This window comes from Amia ocellicauda, chromosome 20 (genome assembly GCF_036373705.1).
Source record: "Amia ocellicauda isolate fAmiCal2 chromosome 20, fAmiCal2.hap1, whole genome shotgun sequence".
Classification (NCBI taxonomy): Eukaryota; Metazoa; Chordata; class Actinopteri; order Amiiformes; family Amiidae; genus Amia; species Amia ocellicauda.
In genome coordinates, this window is record NC_089869.1 from 18,962,208 (window position 1) to 18,980,544 (window position 18,337).

At 36.3% G+C, this 18,337-nt stretch overlaps 2 protein-coding genes across 3 annotated transcripts; one reads left to right on the plus strand and one right to left on the minus strand.

Annotated features, from left to right (window-relative positions):
- The first annotated feature begins 13 nt into the window (after positions 1-13).
- rpp30 (ribonuclease P/MRP 30 subunit) lies at positions 14-3,852 on the plus strand. The gene is made up of 11 exons (XM_066693288.1): positions 14-154; positions 443-498; positions 621-677; positions 920-985; positions 1,081-1,149; positions 1,337-1,426; positions 1,890-2,006; positions 2,208-2,237; positions 2,714-2,751; positions 3,167-3,246; positions 3,449-3,852. The coding sequence occupies exons 1-11, from the start codon at positions 73-75 to the stop codon at positions 3,565-3,567; spliced, it is 804 nt and encodes a 267-aa protein (XP_066549385.1). The 5' UTR covers positions 14-72; the 3' UTR covers positions 3,568-3,852.
- Positions 3,768-16,568, minus strand: LOC136715885 (ankyrin repeat domain-containing protein 1). 2 transcript variants are annotated; one of them, XM_066693286.1, is made up of 10 exons: positions 16,523-16,568; positions 14,333-14,415; positions 7,040-7,219; positions 6,820-6,945; positions 6,320-6,427; positions 6,090-6,188; positions 5,738-5,836; positions 5,494-5,592; positions 5,292-5,390; positions 3,768-4,781 (listed from the first exon to the last, which is right to left on the minus strand). In XM_066693286.1, the coding sequence occupies exons 1-10, from the start codon at positions 16,524-16,526 to the stop codon at positions 4,683-4,685; spliced, it is 996 nt and encodes a 331-aa protein (XP_066549383.1). In that variant the 5' UTR covers positions 16,527-16,568; the 3' UTR covers positions 3,768-4,682. The 2 variants fall into 2 exon arrangements, with proteins under 2 accessions (XP_066549383.1, XP_066549384.1); XM_066693287.1 differs by lacking the exons at positions 14,333-14,415; positions 16,523-16,568 and adding an exon at positions 8,284-8,449.
- Between the last annotated feature and the right edge of the window lie 1,769 nt (positions 16,569-18,337).

Genomic DNA, 18,337 nt, shown 5'->3' on the forward strand with positions numbered 1-18,337 from the left:
GCGATCATTGCTTTCTACCGCTCCTACCCGGAAGTGACGTTTGCTCTGTAGTTTCTCTCACATGGAAGCATCATGGCTCTCTTCGCAGACTTAAACATTACCAATTCCACCAATACGAAAAAGCTTCAGAATATAATAGAAACAGCAGCTCATCGTGAGTATTGTTTTTCAGTAATAAAATGCTAGTATTTGCATTCATATATCTTAACGCAGTTGATTCCAGACCACTGCTAACTAGCATCAAATGTTGATTACAAACACTCACACATCAGAATAAACTTTATGTTCACTTAGACGAATCCTTGGACATGTTACAAAGTTAACAACACTTGTATGTTAAACATAAGTAATATTTTCCTTACTAGAAGATACATTAAGTTGAATTCCATTATGATTTCTCATCCTGAATCTGTTTTTTCGTTTTTTATTTTTACACTTTCAGTCGGATACTCCACTGTTGCAATCAATCACCTGGTTGACTTGCAACAAAAGAAGCAGGTATTACCTTTATAATATAATATTGCAACAAGTCACTGTATGTTATTTGTGTATAACATACAGCATTATAGCATTACTGTTCCACTTAATGCTGTTTAATGTCAACTTTGTTTTTTTAATAGGAAATAGGAAAGCCAAAAGATGTTGCTGAACTCTTTACACAATTTCCCATAGTGCAGGTAATGATGATAATGATTATTGTTGCTGTGAATACGTTGTTTAAGCCAAGAGATACTATTTAGCAAGAATATCGTCTTATGGGATTCTTGGAAAGGTTTGTCATGTTGTTTAATTATATTTACTATGTTATAGATAGTTTGTTTGGGCACACAGTGGGCTTTCAACCCTAAAATATATTTCAACACAGAAAGTATAATTTGAAAATGGATTTGAAGTGTTTTTCCCTGTTGTATTTTTCTAGGGAAGATCAAAACCAATCAAAGTGTTAAACAGATTAACACTGGTGGCTTCTGATGCATCTCAGTTTGTAAGTGTGTTTGATGTTTTTCAGTAACTTTTAGTACAATAATCCATGAAAGTGTTTTTGGATTTTAACATGTACTTTCCTCATTGTCCCCCCAGAGGCCTTCTGCAGATTTTAAGAATTATGACATTGTGGCGATACTCGCCAAAACTGAGAAGCTGTTTCATGTAAGTTGTTTTTGTTTGTTTCTTTTGTTGTGTGCATGTTTGGTTTACCAATCAACCAAACCTACTGATAAAAATCTTGTTATTGCAATAAAGTGTCCAATGGGTATGTGCTGAATGAAGAAAATACATAATTTGTTTGGATGTTTGGTACTAGGACTTTGACAGTGCTCTCAACCTCTTTTCATAGGCTGCCTGCATGTCATTTGATGTTGACATAGTCTGCATCACTGTGACTGAAAAGCAATCCTTCCATTTCAAAAGACCTCCGGTAAATGGTGTAAGTACAGTATACATTTTCAATCCAGAGCAACATGTCTCTGCGTGGATGTACGCATGTAGCACTCATTGCTATGAATGTGTGAAATGTGTCTAAAGCATGAGCTCAATTGAAAATAAAATTACCCTTTTTCCAATTCCAGTGTAAAATGTCTTGTGTTTACAATCACATTTAATCGTTCCGTTCAACAGAGAAGGACTGAACGAACTGAAAGTTCTGAATTTCTTAGCAATGAAAAGCAGTATTCAGTAATTCCTAGACATTCATTTAATCTCAGTCACGAGTTTTACAATGCCTTGGAAAAAATAAATGTTCTGAAATGAATTAATTACAGTATACTTTTGAAAAAGATAGAGCAAGTAACTTTGGCTTGCACTATCTTTCGGTATTGAATATTAAATACGTATTTTAATGTAAGGCTTGTTTTGACAATACCATTTTCACATTTTTGTCTGCTTCCCAGGCCATAGACAGAGGAGTGTACTTTGAGATTAACTACACACCTGCTATTAAAGACTCAACGATGAGGAGATACACCATTTCAAACTCACTCAGTCTAATGGAGATCTGCAAAGGAAAGGTATTCTTTACATTGATGAATATTGAAGTTTATATTGTGGATTGACTATATATGTTATTTCTTAAAAACAATTAAGTATATGTGTGGCATTGTTGGAAATGTTGCTTGTAAAGGTGTATTGTTGTGTGTTGTGCCACCCTCTCCTAACAGCTTGTTGTAGTAAAGTAGTAAGAGTGTTTTTCCCATATTTTTTCTTAACAGAATGTCATAATTTCCAGTGGAGCAGAAAAGGTATTTCTTCAACTTAACTTTCCAAAGGATAACTTGAAGCCAAGCCCATACAAATCTACATCCGATTGAGTTAAACTGTCAATCCTAACGTTAATGTAAGGTTTACTGTGGACTCTGACCCTAGTCCAGAACAAAATGTAACCCTCATTTCATCACTGCATTATATAGAAAGTTGTAGTTATTGTATTAAAAGCAATATTACAAAAACTATTTAAATCTATCAAGACCATTTCTACCTTCATATATATCCCCACTTAAAATGTATCATTGCCAAATTTTCTCATTTAGATTTTTTTTTCTTTTCCATTTTTTCTTAAACCTGCAGATCTTTAGTTAATATGGGTGTAATTATACATCAGCCTAACACCCACACGATGTTCAAATTTGTTATTCTGAACTGCGGTGTTTCTGACAGCGTGCTCCTTGGTAATTCAGCCTGTGACACTCAACAACTTGTCTCTTCTCTGTGTTCACAGCCTCTAGAATTACGAGGACCTTATGACATCGCCAATCTGTATCCTTTGCTTATTCATTAATGCGTGGCTGAGCTGAAATGCATTTTGCGACAATATTATGTTTAAAACCTGCCATCTTAATATGTCAGGGAGAGAGTAAATGAGAGCACCAAACCTAATTCAATGTAGACAGAATTTAATTTGATGCTGTTGTTGTAATTAATTACCATTCTTTATTTATTTTGATTAAACATGTATCCTCAGACGAACCCTTAACTTCTCAAATAACTGACCCACTGCTAAATTAAATGGGGAAAACTTTCTGCAGCAGAGAGGATTGAAAAATTGAGCTTTAGATCTAACCAATGTGCTGCTGTATTTAGCTGCTGTGCAATGATAATAACTACCACATTGTCTGGTAAAGATCAGTGTTTGATGTTGTCATATTTGTATTGATCCTTAATGAAGCTCCAGGGGGCTGCTGTTTGGCTTGTCAGAAGGGGATGCCAAAGCCGCAGTATCTACAAACTGCAGAGCCGCACTCCTGCATGGAGGTAACGTGAACATCCTTTGTTCCCCAATAAAGTGTTTTTGAACAGGCAGTAGAATGCTTTCTGTACATACCCACCACAGTGGAAACTGGTAGATATTTTAGGATACAGTACTATGCTTAAAACCAAACCAATTTGTTTTTATGAATGGTAGTAATAGGTTTGTTTTCTTGAGCCATAAATGTTTGCTTTCTTTACTTTACAGAAACTAGAAAGACAGCTCTTGGGATAATCCACACCATGAAGAAAGTCCAACAACCTGAGGAAGAACAGGCAGAGGAAGAGGCTCCAGCATCAAAAAGGGCAAAAAAAACCAATGTATGACACTGGATATTGGCGGATTAAATTACCACATTATATTATGTTATTATTATTTACAATCCACTATGTGATTCATCCTCTGTGTATGAAATTCCTGCCTTGTGTTGCACATGACAATTATGTTCATGATTCATTTTTATAGTAGGTAGTTAAGTTACAGTGAATCACCAGCTATGATGTGTTCAATGTCTTTGTTACAGAGGTTGTTTTAAAGTGTAACATTTGAGTGTGATGTTTCACATGTTGTCTTGTAGAGAGTATAAAATAAATCTGATTTGCTCATTTTTATCTGACACAATGAGATAAATGCTTATTAAAATTGTTGTTTTATTATACTTACAATAATAATAACAATAATAAATAAATAGCAAAATTTACAAATACACTTTACATTGAGAAGTACAAAAATACAATAAGCACAATAAGTGCATTACACTCCCACGGTCCTTAATACATTATAACCTCTTACGAAGTTCTCTTTGCAAACATCCTTTTTCCCCATCTGCTACTTTCAGTCTCATTTTAAACACTTATTCATATTTTGTATATGTGGATGTGACATTTGTATAAAAGATTGCTGTATAAGTTTATGATCTGTAATCTTTACCTTATAGCTAAACGTAATTTTAATTACATTTCTGCAAGTGGCAGATCCCAGGAATCGTAAACAATCGATGTTAAAGCAGTTTCAGGCCTGTCTTTCTTTTTGATGCTTTGAAGAAAAGTCTTTAAGGCAGTAAGATTTGTCACATCACATTATCTCATTATCTTATGTCATTTTCTTTTTTAATAAGCCTTCAGAGAAGTATCTCTATCATTGCCTTACTGTTCTGTTCATCTGTATAATCAAACTCGGACTTTGCGCGTAAACCATCAAACAATCCAAACTCTTAAGTAAAAACGTTGCCAAAGCGTTAGCCCTTACAAATATTTTTGTTGACCTGCAGCTTCATAGCCTATCAATCAATAATGAAAGCCTGGATGCAAATATTAATTAACAAGTATATTTCTGCATATCATTTTGCTTCACATATGCTACTTTGATTTGTTTACCCAGTTGTACAACAAGTGGGTGTAATTATTCGCAGAAGTTGTTATGCTGTCTGCTGCACAGTGCTTCAGTTGGAGGATTTGTGTGAATCTTCAGAGTAGTTGTCCAAGATGTTTTTTGTTCCACTCTGCCACTGAAGAACGCTATCCAGTGGGGATTTCCCTTCCTGCAGAATACAGAAGAGCATTACAGTTAATGGATATAATTCTGCAGCGTATTGCCACTTGGTGGCACAATATTCATTGAAACAGGTCCTATACTTCCTTTCAGATTGAATGTGCTGCCAAAATGTTTAAAACGGTTAGGGATTTTGTCTATGTGTGTCATCATAATGTCACCCACACTTACAGTTACAAATTGTTAATTTAAGACGCTACAATATTAACTATGTTCAATGCATTAAAATCTGATCTATAACATCAGCACTTTCTATTAGTATTGTTTTGATGACATTCAAATGTGGGGAATTCTCAAAAGGTTTAAGTTATTTTTTACAACAATGCGTACATGACATGTATATACAGATTATTAGTGTTGTAGAATACATAACCAGCTCTAGTTCAGAAAGGAATAAGTATCTTGTATTGTTCATTACCAGTGTTAATCCTGATACAATTACTGACAACTAACATTTACTGCACAAAGAGAATAGTGGGTGGAAAAGGGAGTTACTTACCAAATTCTTAATGTTCAGGTTGGCGCCATAGATTAGTAATAGTTTGATCAGTTTGTATCTATTTAACCTCACAGCATCGTGCATGGGTGTATCTCCTTCCTAGGGACAGAAAGATTAAAAAATCATGTCAGTTCTCTCTATCACTGCATAACAATGAAAGTTGTCACAATATGTACAGTAGTGTGGAATAAAGGGTAATTACCAGATCCCTGGCGTTGATGTCTGCTCCACATGCAATGAGGTGTTCGGCACACTCGTAATGTCCCGTCCGGACTGCAACGTGTAAAGGAGTACTTCGCAGCTAGAGGTTGAAGGATAGATGCTTTAAATAAGCTTGTTCAGATCATATTCATATGCATTGCTATAAACACTGGCGATATAATATTTTTTTGACTTCAAATAACTTCAGATTGCATCCAGGCCAATAGACTAGATGACAGCCTTACCTTATCTCTTGCATTGTATTTCCCCCCTTTGTTTAGCAGCAGCTCCAAAATTGGGAAGGCTCCCCCTCGACAAGCCCAGTGGACAGCGGTGGATTCCAGCTGTTGGGAAAGAAAACGCACACAAATGGGTTTGTTTCCCTGCTTGACTACAACAAAGAACTGAATAGAAATTCAAAACATCAAGTAAAATAATCATCATGTAAGGACTGGATAAATAAATGCACTGACAGGCATAAATACATTTTAAAACTGGCTTCAATTCAAATATAAACACTCAATGAGTCACTGAAACCATGATTTTGAAGTTGTCCTTCCATGGACCTAAAGACGAAAATAGGAATAAATATCATACCTTATCCTGCTTTTCGATTGATGCCCCAGCTTCTAGTAATCTCCTTACTATGTCCATATGGCCTTCTGAGCACGCTCTGTGAAGGGCTGTTCTTTGAAACTAAGGAAGAAGCACAATACAATCCACATGTTTAACCTCATGATCTGTTAATTATAGGCAGAGAATTAATTTGAGCTCATGGATGAGTGGAATGAGTGGAATGTCTTGCGGATTTATAACCTGTAACTAACCTGGTCACTGACATTGGGATCTCCACCATCTTCAAGATACTTCTCAATCACTGGGAGTTTTTTCTCCACTGCTGCTTTCAGGAAGCTTTTTTCATTCACTGTATCTGGCTGGAAAACAAATTATTAAGAGTGAACATCAGTAAATAAGTAGCCATGGTACTTATAAGATTGTTATAAGTGTTTATAACATTAACAGCCACTTTACAGATGTGAAATCAGGGAAAGCAAAGATATTAACAAATGATTCATATTTATATCTAAAGGGACAACGGCAACACCAAACCTTTAAAGGAAAGTTAAGGTCTGTTGTCACTAATATAAAAGACTTTGAATACAAGGCATCAAATGGACTACAGGATGGAGCTAAATCCCCAAGAGGGAATCTAAATATTGGAGGTTTTGTTATTGTCTGAATATGTACTTAGCTGTAAATAGTATGTTGCCTGAGCTGCCAAACTAACATTAATTTATGGATTTTGTCAATGAGGACGAGCTCTTACTAGGATTTCTGGCTCTGGTTCCTTTTTTGGAGCTGGCACCCTCTTCACTCTCTTTCTCTTCTTTAACTTCACGATGCTTTGAAGGTCATCCAAAGTTTCAAGCTTGAGGTTATAGCTTTTGTTTATCTGTGAGAGGAAAAACAAGTGTTCAACTTTTGCTTTGAATGTATAAATGTAATTCTCTTTCTTTCATTTGTAGAAATTGGTGAAACAGGCCTACCTTTATATCTGTTGGTTTTGGCTCATTTTGGAAGATGTCTTTTGCTTTTGACGTTAGCTCTTCGTGTGATATCAGGTCATCCTGTTTCTCTTTGGTGACAGCCGACTCATACACGCCTTCGGCAAACTTTCCCTGTAGGCACTGTCCGACTTCCTTATTCTCACACTTTTTCCCAGTGACCTGAAGCAAGAAGCAACAACCTTTGTGACGAGAGATGTCTTTACCTGTGCAATGACAACTTTTAAACCTAGGAGCATTTAGAATACAAATTAATAAATCTGTACACATAGGAAGTACCATTCTTATTACTTGAGTTGCTTTTAAATCATCAGTGATAGAACCAGCACATATGGGTGGCCTAAGGGTTAATCTAGTGTTTAAGAACAGAGGATCAAAGTTCAATAGAGTTACAAACTCGCTGTCTGACCCTTGACCAGTAAGAGTGTATATATTAGACCTACAGAGCAGGCTTTCACAGTCTTAAAAACATTACAAGTGTATAAGACATTTATGAAGTCAGAATTAAGTATCCATTGTTGTCTGACCAGATACAACAATTATAATAATAAAAGAACTACACTGAAATAATCACAAAGCTGTCACCTGCAGCTGGCTTGGAATACAATTAAAATAGGTTGATATGCTCTTCTTGGGTTTCTTTTTCAGAACATATTAATAGAATCAATTAAATACAGTAGGCTTTATCAATTTGTAAAATCACCAATTTGAAGAAAGTAATTTGTAAACTATAATTACCTCTGTTATATAAGTACATTTTTTTTATATAAAATTAATGAACACATAAATAACTTTAAGTGCATTCTGTCTGTCTTCTCAAGAGGGCATGCATTAGCTCAGCCTGTTCAGACCTCTCAAGGTAACAAACATAATTTGACACTTGAAAATCATGAACTCTTTGTCGATTCATGATGGATTCTTACTCTGTAGTTAGACGTCTTGCTATTATTTATGTGAAAATGAAAGGCATCAAATTGTTCTGGACATATTGTGTGAATTAATAGTATATGGGACTAATTACATTTTCTTTACAGTTCTTTATGTAAAGCAAGACCAACAGGTTTATCATACAGCATATTCATGAGCATACCACCTATTTCTTAGAATTTAAATGATCACATTTAGATGAAAGGATGAATTGCTAAAACACCATTTAATCCTCACTTGAAGGCTTACTTTTTAATGCTGTATCACAGGCAGCTAAATATAATATTTCTGGCACCTACCAGCTCCTCAACTCGTAACATCCCCATGCTGTCAGTAGTCTGTAGTACTCCTTAGTTAGCACCGAACTCCCACAGTGACCAGTTTTGAATGTGTGATGCAGCGCCAGTTTGGCTTATATATACTCAGTGTAGCTAAATCATGAGGTCATGATCCAAACCTGGGCCTCAGCACACCCAAGGTGTCCCGTCATGCTTGGCATATCATCATCTGATGTCACCAGGTCTCGTTTGAGAAAAAAACTGCACAGAAAACAACAACACAAAAAAACAAAAACCTGTGATACTTGATACCTTCAAACGCTGTCCCGCGTGTATGAATCAAGGTGAAACTTAACACTAAAGTCATGACTAAACAGTCCAGCAATGCAGAGCCTGGTTCCTCCCCTCATGCTTACCAGAACAGCTGCCTGTCAGCACTGGCTCATGGGGGGTGAACTCTAGATTGTTCAGGGGTGAAACAGGAAAAGGTGCACGACATGGGAAACTGACAGCATCACCGGAGTTATTAATAATGAGGCGGTGGACATGGATTTCCGTCAGTACTCTATAATTATCAGTACTTTTCTTTAATAGTCTTCCAGCTCATAATGACTACAGTTGCAGGTTTGTTTTGCTTCTTCTAATGTTTCTGTCTTCACCCACATAACTTATGTAGCCTACTAATAAAAAATGTTGTACCAGTGACAGGTTATTTTTAAAGGGGCCCTTCACTGAATCACGGGCAGAACCAAGTCACATGCATGGTTACAGATCCAGCTTCTGCCATTTAAAGGCAATACTGCAAGTACAGACTTGACTTGAGCAACAGTAAATGGGAAATACAGGTTTTCTTTTTGTAAACTCTGTTTTACTCATTAAACAAATGAAATATGGCCAGATTTAAATAACCCAACACATTGTCAGGCTTGTGATTGTGTAACAAAGTATGATAACTTTGATGAAATCACTTCCAAGTACCTTTAATTCATTCATAAACTGAATGACTCCATAAATGTCCATTACTGGTCATTTACTGGGATCATCTCAGATGTGTTAGAGATAACTTTCAGTAGTCAGCCTCTGTTTGATTGACTGTTAGCAATATTATAGACAAAAATATTCCAACTCCCTAAAAGAATATATACGTGCCCAGTCACGAGGGCTATCCTATTCCATTGCTTAAAAAGACAATCCCTTGGAGGACGAAGATTCTCCAGTAGCAGCTGAGAGTTGACATCCAAGTTCATCCCAAAGGTGTTGAACTGAGTCCACTGAGGTTTACAAGGATGGCCAAGGAAGTAGAGGAATGTTGTACCATGCTGGAAGGTACATAGAACTTGATGACATCTGAGAATCTGTTGCCCAATCCCTATCCAAATAAAACGTGGGTTGGGCTGTGAAAGAACAGGCCCTCAAAAGGCAATGAAAGCTGAATAGATGGACCCAATGCAAATGGTGGCCCGACCACACTGGCCTTTCTCTTGGCAACACTGCCATAGCCTGGTCACAGCCATATGAGGGGATTGTATCTTCTTCAAATCTCACTTGCTGACTTTTCAGAAATCACATAGACTTTTCTTCTTCCCCTTTTAGTAATATTGTCACCACGGGATCTTCTTCCAAATCAATCAAACAACAATGTAAAAAGGCCCATTGCTTGGCACTCTTGGTATCCAATAATGAGAACTCTACTTATATATAACAATTCAAGTTATATATATATTGTACATATTTTTCTTAAACACTAGATGTTGAAGGAAGCACATTTTTAGAGAAGAGGTAAACAGTTCAACATATTGTGGCGGTACAGTTTTAGCACCACGTGGTCTGTAACTTTTTCAAGAATTTCGGCAAGTAGTATCTGTACAAGATATAATACTACTACTATTATAATTCCTATTCTTATGCCTACTCCTACTCCTACTACTACTAATAATAATAATGTGGAGATATATTGTTTGCTATATCATCTCATGTTTTTATACTACTTCAGTAATTAATTGGGCTAATTTATAGGTGCCAAAACATTTTTTCGCTGTACTTTCTAATCATATTTTTAAATCATGATTATATAAAAAAATTTAATGATCTATCTATGTATTATAATGTCCTTGATAAATAATTTAACAATATCTACAACTGTCTAGCTAGCTATATTTACATTACATTTATATGCATCCATCAGCACCATATTTTTCCAATTGACTTGTCTCCGCCTTTAAATGCCAAGAATTCTGGGACTTCAACGCTAAAACACTTCCGCATAAGTCAACTGTTTCATACACTAGAAAACAGATATTACGTTGTCTGTAATCTTTCATCTGGGGGAACTGTGATTGAGTCTGTCTCATGATGGTGTTACGCTGGGACATATGCTATATATACATTTTGTTTTCTCTACATGAGCTGATTGTCAGTATAATTTTGATCAGTTTAATGGAATCTTTCTTTCTGTTTTTCTTATTTGTTGGCTGATCCTCAGAGACTTCAAAAAGGGGTCTGTCTGATCAGTCCAACTGGGGGGATTTATGGTTTTGTTTTCTTGAATGACAACATGGAAACCTGTTTATGTGATGGTCTTGAGGCGTAAACACTAATCATGTAAGTTGCTTATTTGCTAAATGAACGTTTGTCATTAAGTGCAGTGCATGAAACATCAGCCCTGTTTTGCAACAGGTGGCAAACAACCTGCCAATCTGTGTTTGGTTCTGTCTTCTGGTGGTAGGGCTGTTACTCCTCAATCTTCTTTTCTCATTCGTCCAGAGGGACCTGGCCCCCGAAATGAATGCTTTTATTTCGTAAGGGGTTTAGCACCATCACAATATGATAAAGGAAAAAAAAAAAAAATTAATACAGAATTAAGACTGAAATGCAATATAAAATACTAAAGCATGTTGGTCACATCATAAATTTGACACATGCATGAAATGTATGTTTGCTTCTTTAAGTATGTTTGAGCACATCAAAGCTTCACCAAACATCACTGCTAAAAGCATGGCAGATGTTTGTCAGAAATAGTACTGCACCCTAACTTCCACAGTGCGCAGCTTGTCAGAAAGGGGATTTGTTTTGAGGAGGAATATCTGAATGACAGTAGATATTGGGATTAAGTCATGACACTGACTGCAGAGAGCATTTCATTACCACTACGAACAGGCTTCCAACACAAGCTCTTGACTGATATCTCCCAAACTATGAGCAAAATATCTCTTTTGATCAGACCTTTTTCAAATGACATGATTTCCAATGCTAGTGTACAGAAATTAGTGTTTGAGAACAGAGCGCCTTGCCGACGTTCATCTGAGCTCATGGGGAGGACATCTAACAGCAGAAAGTGCTCCTCACATCTACTTCTTCTGACACTTGCATTCTCTTTGAACTCCCATCCAAATACTAATTAGATTTTTTCTTCCAGTGTCCTTTGACCTTCAGCAAGACACTACAAAGTTTGTTTGTTTATTTCCATTGAATTGCTTGTATCTTAATTTAAATTGGCCCCCTGGGAATGTTATATTATTAGAGGTGGCACCTAATGGTATTGGAACTGTGTGCTGTTTAAAGCAACATCTCTACATGTTTACGATTTTAAAATAAGCTTCTTACAAATGCCAATATCTAAATTACAACTTTTTGTACTGATGTAATCACTGTATTATTAGTTGTGCAAATCTATGAGCTCTATGTAGCTCTATTGTAATGTATCATTGTGTCATTTCCAATTGTTCATAGTGTATTGCTGGAGCTGTTTTTAAAGCAGTCACGAGAGATACTATAACTCACAGTTCATTGGGTGTGTTGTCAAAGAGCAGCATATGATGTAAGTGATTTTAATTGTCAAATAAGTTTATTATTTTTAATGCAGGATAATTGGCAAATATGAGTCTTAATGTGCCAGATATCAAATTGTTCTACAAGTTTAAACAAAAAAACACATTTATTTTAATTAAATATCCAAAGAATTAAACCATGTAAATGGATAGAAATCAGCTCAACTTTATTGTACAATTTTAAAAATAGGACATTTTGAAGGAAAGAAACCTGTATGTAAACCTTTAAAAATCTTTCCAGCTTCTTAAAACAAGGTATAATATAGCTAAATATAAATGTATTGCTTCATATGTCTTTATGTTTCAAATTTCTTTAACTCCTTCTTTCTGTATTGAGAGAAATTAAAATATGCGAGAGATATGTGAGAACGTTATCGCTTCTAAATCTGTACCAACAACCAGCGAGGCCTTTTGAAACCCAAGGTTGTGTCAGAGGTGAAAGTGAAATGTGTCTGACTAGTTGTAGGTCAAGTTTGCTCTGCATTTCAGAAGTATACCTCTGCACTCTCGAGGAGTCGCATTAAACTAAAGGCGTCACTCAATACCACTGGGAAGGAGAAGCTGTCATTCATCGTTAATCCATTACTCGGCTCTAACTGCAAGGGCTCTCAAAAATGCTGTAATGTGCACAGTATTTATACGGAAGTATGGGCAGCTAAATCGACTCCACCCAGCTCCCCTAAATTTAGCTCTCATTTTTGATTTCCCTGACTCATTTGGTAGAGATCAGAAGAGGAGACTTTATCATTGGAGACTGCTTTTTTTTTTCTTCTTCTCACAGCAATTGCTGCCTGGACTTATAGAATTGGCTGGGACACACGTGAGTTTCAATAATTTAAGCACTGCAGCTGTTCCCCTGTGGTGCCATTGGTCTGAGCTGTTAACAGTGTGAAATAAATAAATAATTATGTCACCCGAAGTTTGGTGGAGCGCTGCCTGCGGTGACCGGAACAGCTGTTGTCCCTCTTGTAACGTATCACCACAGAGAATGTATGTGCTGGTCATTTGAAACATTCACAGCCCCATCTGCGAAGCACCAGTGGCAAGCATCATATCATTATAGTCCATGTACTGATCAGGGTATCGACTTTCATATCTCCAGGGACCTCAGAGACCTTCAGATTGGTGAATGTACATTGCTTGTGTTATCTCTACATTCCTCAGACTCTGTTGTCACGGTCTCCTCATTGTAATCAGAGGCCTTGCTACACATGTGGTAAAAAACATGCACGCCCATATGTGATGCCTGAACAGTGATTGAAAACAAAGCAGTCGATTTATGCTGGATGCACATACAAAAACAGGAGAATTGTACACACAGAGCAGATTGACACAGAGTAAATAAATTCCTGTAAAATAATATCATACATATAATTTGTATGACTGCTTAAGTTGTCAGAGTGTCATTAAGTACATGCAGTTTCATGACACAACATGCTTGGTGGCGTCAAGTGAGGCACCGAGGACCAATCTGGATTCAACACTACGTGACACTCCAAAGAGATCAAGCTAGAGCATAAGCCCCACGGCTCAAAGACATATGAAGGGGGACTGAAGCTGTCTGGAAGACCAATAAACCTGCCAAACAAATACAAATGTGGGTATAGCAGGGACATAGGACCACAACTAATTCATATGCATGTATGATAACTCAATTTTGGATTATATTAGGATCATGAATAACGTAAGCTTGGATTATGAAATCGACATAATATACACATTTTGGCACACGCATCCATTTGATTATTTTGTAGAGTAGAACAAGGAACAAGATTTCATTCTATTAGCTATGAACAGAACTTACAAATTGTGAAATTGATTGAAGGTAGATTCAGAACTGTCAGGCATGCTTGTTTACATTATTTACCTCTATATTTAATGAGAATGTGCTAAACAAATTGTGCCACCAACCATCACAAAAGGACAGGAAGGCTGCTTTGGGGGCTGCATTAAGAACAGCTTTTTTCACAGCCCATAAGTTCTACCTGCTTGGCTGTAGTGCTCTGTTTACTGACCTTATTTCAAGATTAATGTATGCTTTCATACCTTTTTAAAGGTCACTTGCAATTTATTTATCCTTTATATTTCAGTGGCACCAATATTACAATCTCAGAAATATTTCACAGTGTGAAAAAATTAAAATTAAACAAACTATAGCATATATATGTATAGTTTGTTAGAAAACTAATATTCTTTTTTTCTGTGTTATTTGATGTATTTTCTCATGAATCCAGTAAACTTACCACAATAACTCTGGGTTCATCCTCATCGTCAAACAGGAACTCCAGGTCCGAAAAGAATATAATAGAAGCAGCCGTTTCAGAATCTAAAAGAAGGTTAAAATTATCATGATTATTTCAATTAAAATGTATGATTTGAAATTCCTCACAACGAAGAGGAGGCGGGGAAGAGACAATACAATGCAGTACAATGGAAGCAAACGGCTCCCACACGAAGGGAAAAGGGTTTTTATCAGACAAGTTTGGCCCATGGGAAGATGCCAGCTCAGTGATTTGCTTAACTTTCCAGTTGAGTGCAGACAGAAAACAAATCAATCCAATAATTTTGTGAGGTGTATTTTAAAACTTGGGTTGAGTCTGAATATACAGGTTATATAAATAATCAAATTAAATTAGTAAATTCTTAATTGACCAACATCAGCAATAGATGTTCGATGAAGGATACACAGATTAAAGTGCCAGGCTGCAGTTCACAGTGAGAGACCTGTGGTATGCATCTGTGCATCAACATCTGCCAGTGCTCAGGTATGCAATTATTAATTGAAATGAACTGTATTACAGTTGTCTCAATTGTGGCATAACCATAACTTCCCCTTATTTATATAGTATATGTTTGCCTATGGTTATGGCTAGCATATCTGCAAGAGGAGACCTCAGTGACTTTGACAGAGGGGTGATGGTCGGGGCGCATTTGGCAGGAGTTTCAGTGACAGCTCAGCTTGCTGATGTTTCACGAGCAACGGCGTCTTAGGTGATGTCAGCATGAACCCCTGAGGGAAAGACATCAGGAGCAAAGGGCAACAGTGGGTGGAAGCGCAGACTCCAGGATTGTGATATCTGTGCATTAATTCGAAGTGTAAGGCAAAACAGGTGAGCAATTGCAGATAAATAATCTGCAATTGCTCGCCTGTTTTGCTTTACACTTCAACTGCAAATATCAATTTGGGGCACAAGTACCCAGTTTAATCTAAAATGGTCCACCGAGAACCGTTATTCACATTATGAGTACATTTATGAAAGTTTCTGAGTCATGCTTTTTGAGGCATCTTCGAGAATGTCCTTCAGTCTGGTTTCTCCTCCTATCTTACAAAGTAACAATGTCTTCTTTCTGACCTGATTTCTTGCAAAATCAGTTTTCTCAGAATGACATCCATACATTGAAATCTTTGCCATGATTTGAAATTGAACGGATGAAGAGCATCCTGCACTTGTTTGTAGCATATGCTCAGTTATCACACTCTACACTTACTTTTATCGCAGAGTGTACATGGATTTCTGCACCCGACTGCTCTGTTTGTGTAGTACAGTAAGCATGAATTATGTTAATAACTAATTACAACCAAATATTTATACGCTTTCCTTGCATGCTAGAAAAAACACTAACATATTTACACAAGTTAGCACGTGTGAGGCAAGAGGTTTGGATAAGGAGGAATAAGAATTAATGGAATGTGTGTCTTATTGAGCATTTTGTGAGCAATACCGAGAAGTTTCAGTGCTTTTCAGAGCAAGGGATGATTCATTTAAGACAGACAGTATGTGTTAAAGTGAATCTACGTTGATGAGTCCTATATGCAGTTATCACTTATTTTATAAGCACTAACTGAACAATTCCCTTATACATACTCATTCAATCCTTTTTATCCAGGGATGGACAATTGCAATACTGGTCCTTTTCAATGTATTATCTTTTGCCATTCAGTGCATAACTAATAGTGCTTGTATATCCATTGTACTTGTCATCTATTCAGCATCTTACTTTAATAAGTAAAACATTAAAGATGGTTAAATCCAAATATTTCCTCCTGCTTGAACTATTTTGGTCATAGCAGAATGTCCTGACCTTAGAGGATTAGCTTATTCATGTAGCAGAAATGGTACAGTATAAAAACTGTTGAAGCACATAAAGTCAATTATCAGATTAATATGTATTCAAATGAATTAAACCAATGAAACAAATACCTATAGCTACATGCATTACCTACATTATAAATCTAAATGTAACAAGAACAAACAAAGGAAAAAAAACAAAAAAATAATTCAGTTGCATTCCTTTATCAGGTCAACACATGACATTTAGTGCACACAAACACACTGAGGTACTCTGTAGGCATGAAATAAAATGCAGTATCCTATTCAGTTATAAGACAATGACCAATTAAATTACATAATTTCTGAATATGCTTTCCTTACCCATTTTGTTGTCAAAAGAAGATTAAGTTTTTCTTGTTCTGGAGGTGTTTTATATACTGCTATAGGCAGTAACTATAGATGTGCTTCTGGACTGTGAACAAGTGCAGCTTAATGTCTTTGCAAAACACATTATGGACAGATTATTGCCACTGTAGAGGTCATATAGCAAATTTTGGTGTCATATTCCTTTCTCCCTCCCTGGATTCTGAATGTCAGGACATTTGTTTCTTAACAAGAGCTACTGGCTTTTAGTCTTGAACTTGCTACAATTTCAGTTTGGCTAGAATCCTGTGAATCTCAACTAAATTTGATTATACCACTTAATCAGTACTCTGAAACATGAATAAGGTCCACTTTTCAACCAATCCCCCCACCTAATACATAAATAAATAAATAAATACATACATACATAAATACATACATACATACAATTAAATGACATAGTTGCTAAAGGCTTAGGGTATCAGTCTTCTAACTACTATATTACTTGCTATGCTGCACTCCACACATAACCTTAAAATTAAAAGGGATAATTCTTTATGATACATTTGCACCATGATCCTTACTGGTGTATATTATTATTATGTATAAAAACAACAAAAAATAAACATTAACACACTCTTGTTACTTACATAGCCCATGTTAAAAATCTCATATACATACATATATATATATATATATATATATATATATATATATATATAGTCTTTATTTGTTGTTCTTGTGAGCAACTGAATGAGCAGCTTTCAAAGGGGATGCTTAAATTACAGAAATTAATTACCATCTGAACTGTTTTTCTCTGTGTGTGTTGTCTATCTGATGTGTATTCAAAATTGATATGTTGAATGGGAGATGCTGAATTCCTATGAGATATTAGTTATTTTCTTATTCAAATAGCAGCTCATATTTATATGACAAATCTGTTCTTATCTCAGCTGTTACAATGTAATTATATCTCTCTCCCTCTCAGCTGTTTTTGTCCGTTCCATAGGACTGTTTGAACTAATCAGATGTAACACACTTCAGGAGTGATGCAGTTGCTGTTCAGTCTTCATGGCGTGGAGGTCTCTGACCTCTGGGCTCTCCAGTTCTCAGATGTGGACTGGGCTATAATAAAGGAATAAAGATATAATCTTCTTCCATCTATGCATCAAAGGTGATTGCTAGGATGCCACAGTCAGAACATATTATATGCAGATCTGGGTGCATGATAAATTACTAGTAGGCTTACTGTGTTTGTAGAACAATGGTCTATTGTCCAGTGTTTTGATATCCACACCTGGGACACCATCACCAGGGGCGGGGGCACCGGCCCCCATATTTTCAATGATTCCCCCCCCCCAACATATTTTGCCACAAAGTTTAACAACAAACTTAAATAAAGAAACCATTGAAAATAATGAGATACAAAATGGCAAAACAATGCCTCCAATTAGGAAATACTCAACTAATTGCCCTAAAAATGATAATTGCACAACAATCAAATACAGAAATGAGGAGTGGAAGAATTCTATAAACACCTGTATAGTAGTGATGACAGCAGTAAAGAAGGAGAAGGGATCTCAAAGGACGCAAGTGAAATCCCAGATGTGATTGTGGAAGTAGGCTATGCCATTAAGAAGATGAAAAACTGAAAAGCACCTGGAGATGATGGAATCACAGAAGATATCCTAAAAGAAGTTTTAGAAGAAATGAAGAAGATTCTGGCAAAACTTTTCACAAAGTGTCTCAGTGATGGTGTGTGTGTGTGTGTCTTCATAAATATAAGACAAAAAGCAGTTTGTCATGAAACAAGGCTCAGGATGTGGGAAATAA

Excerpts from the sequence above, each read along its gene's own strand:
- rpp30 (XM_066693288.1), top strand. The coding sequence starts at position 73 with ATGGCTCTCTTCGCAGACTTAAACATTACCAATTCCACCAATACGAAA. Across the intron at positions 1,150-1,336 it reads AAACTGAGAAGCTGTTTCAT|GCTGCCTGCATGTCATTTGA; the intron begins GTAAGTTGTTTT and ends CTCTTTTCATAG. Across the intron at positions 1,427-1,889 it reads AAAGACCTCCGGTAAATGGT|GCCATAGACAGAGGAGTGTA; the intron begins GTAAGTACAGTA and ends TCTGCTTCCCAG.
- LOC136715885 (XM_066693286.1), bottom strand. Across the intron at positions 6,428-6,819 it reads AACCAGAGCCAGAAATCCTA|CCAGATACAGTGAATGAAAA; the intron begins GTAAGAGCTCGT and ends TTTGTTTTCCAG. Across the intron at positions 5,837-6,089 it reads CAATCGAAAAGCAGGATAAG|CTGGAATCCACCGCTGTCCA; the intron begins GTATGATATTTA and ends CTTTCCCAACAG.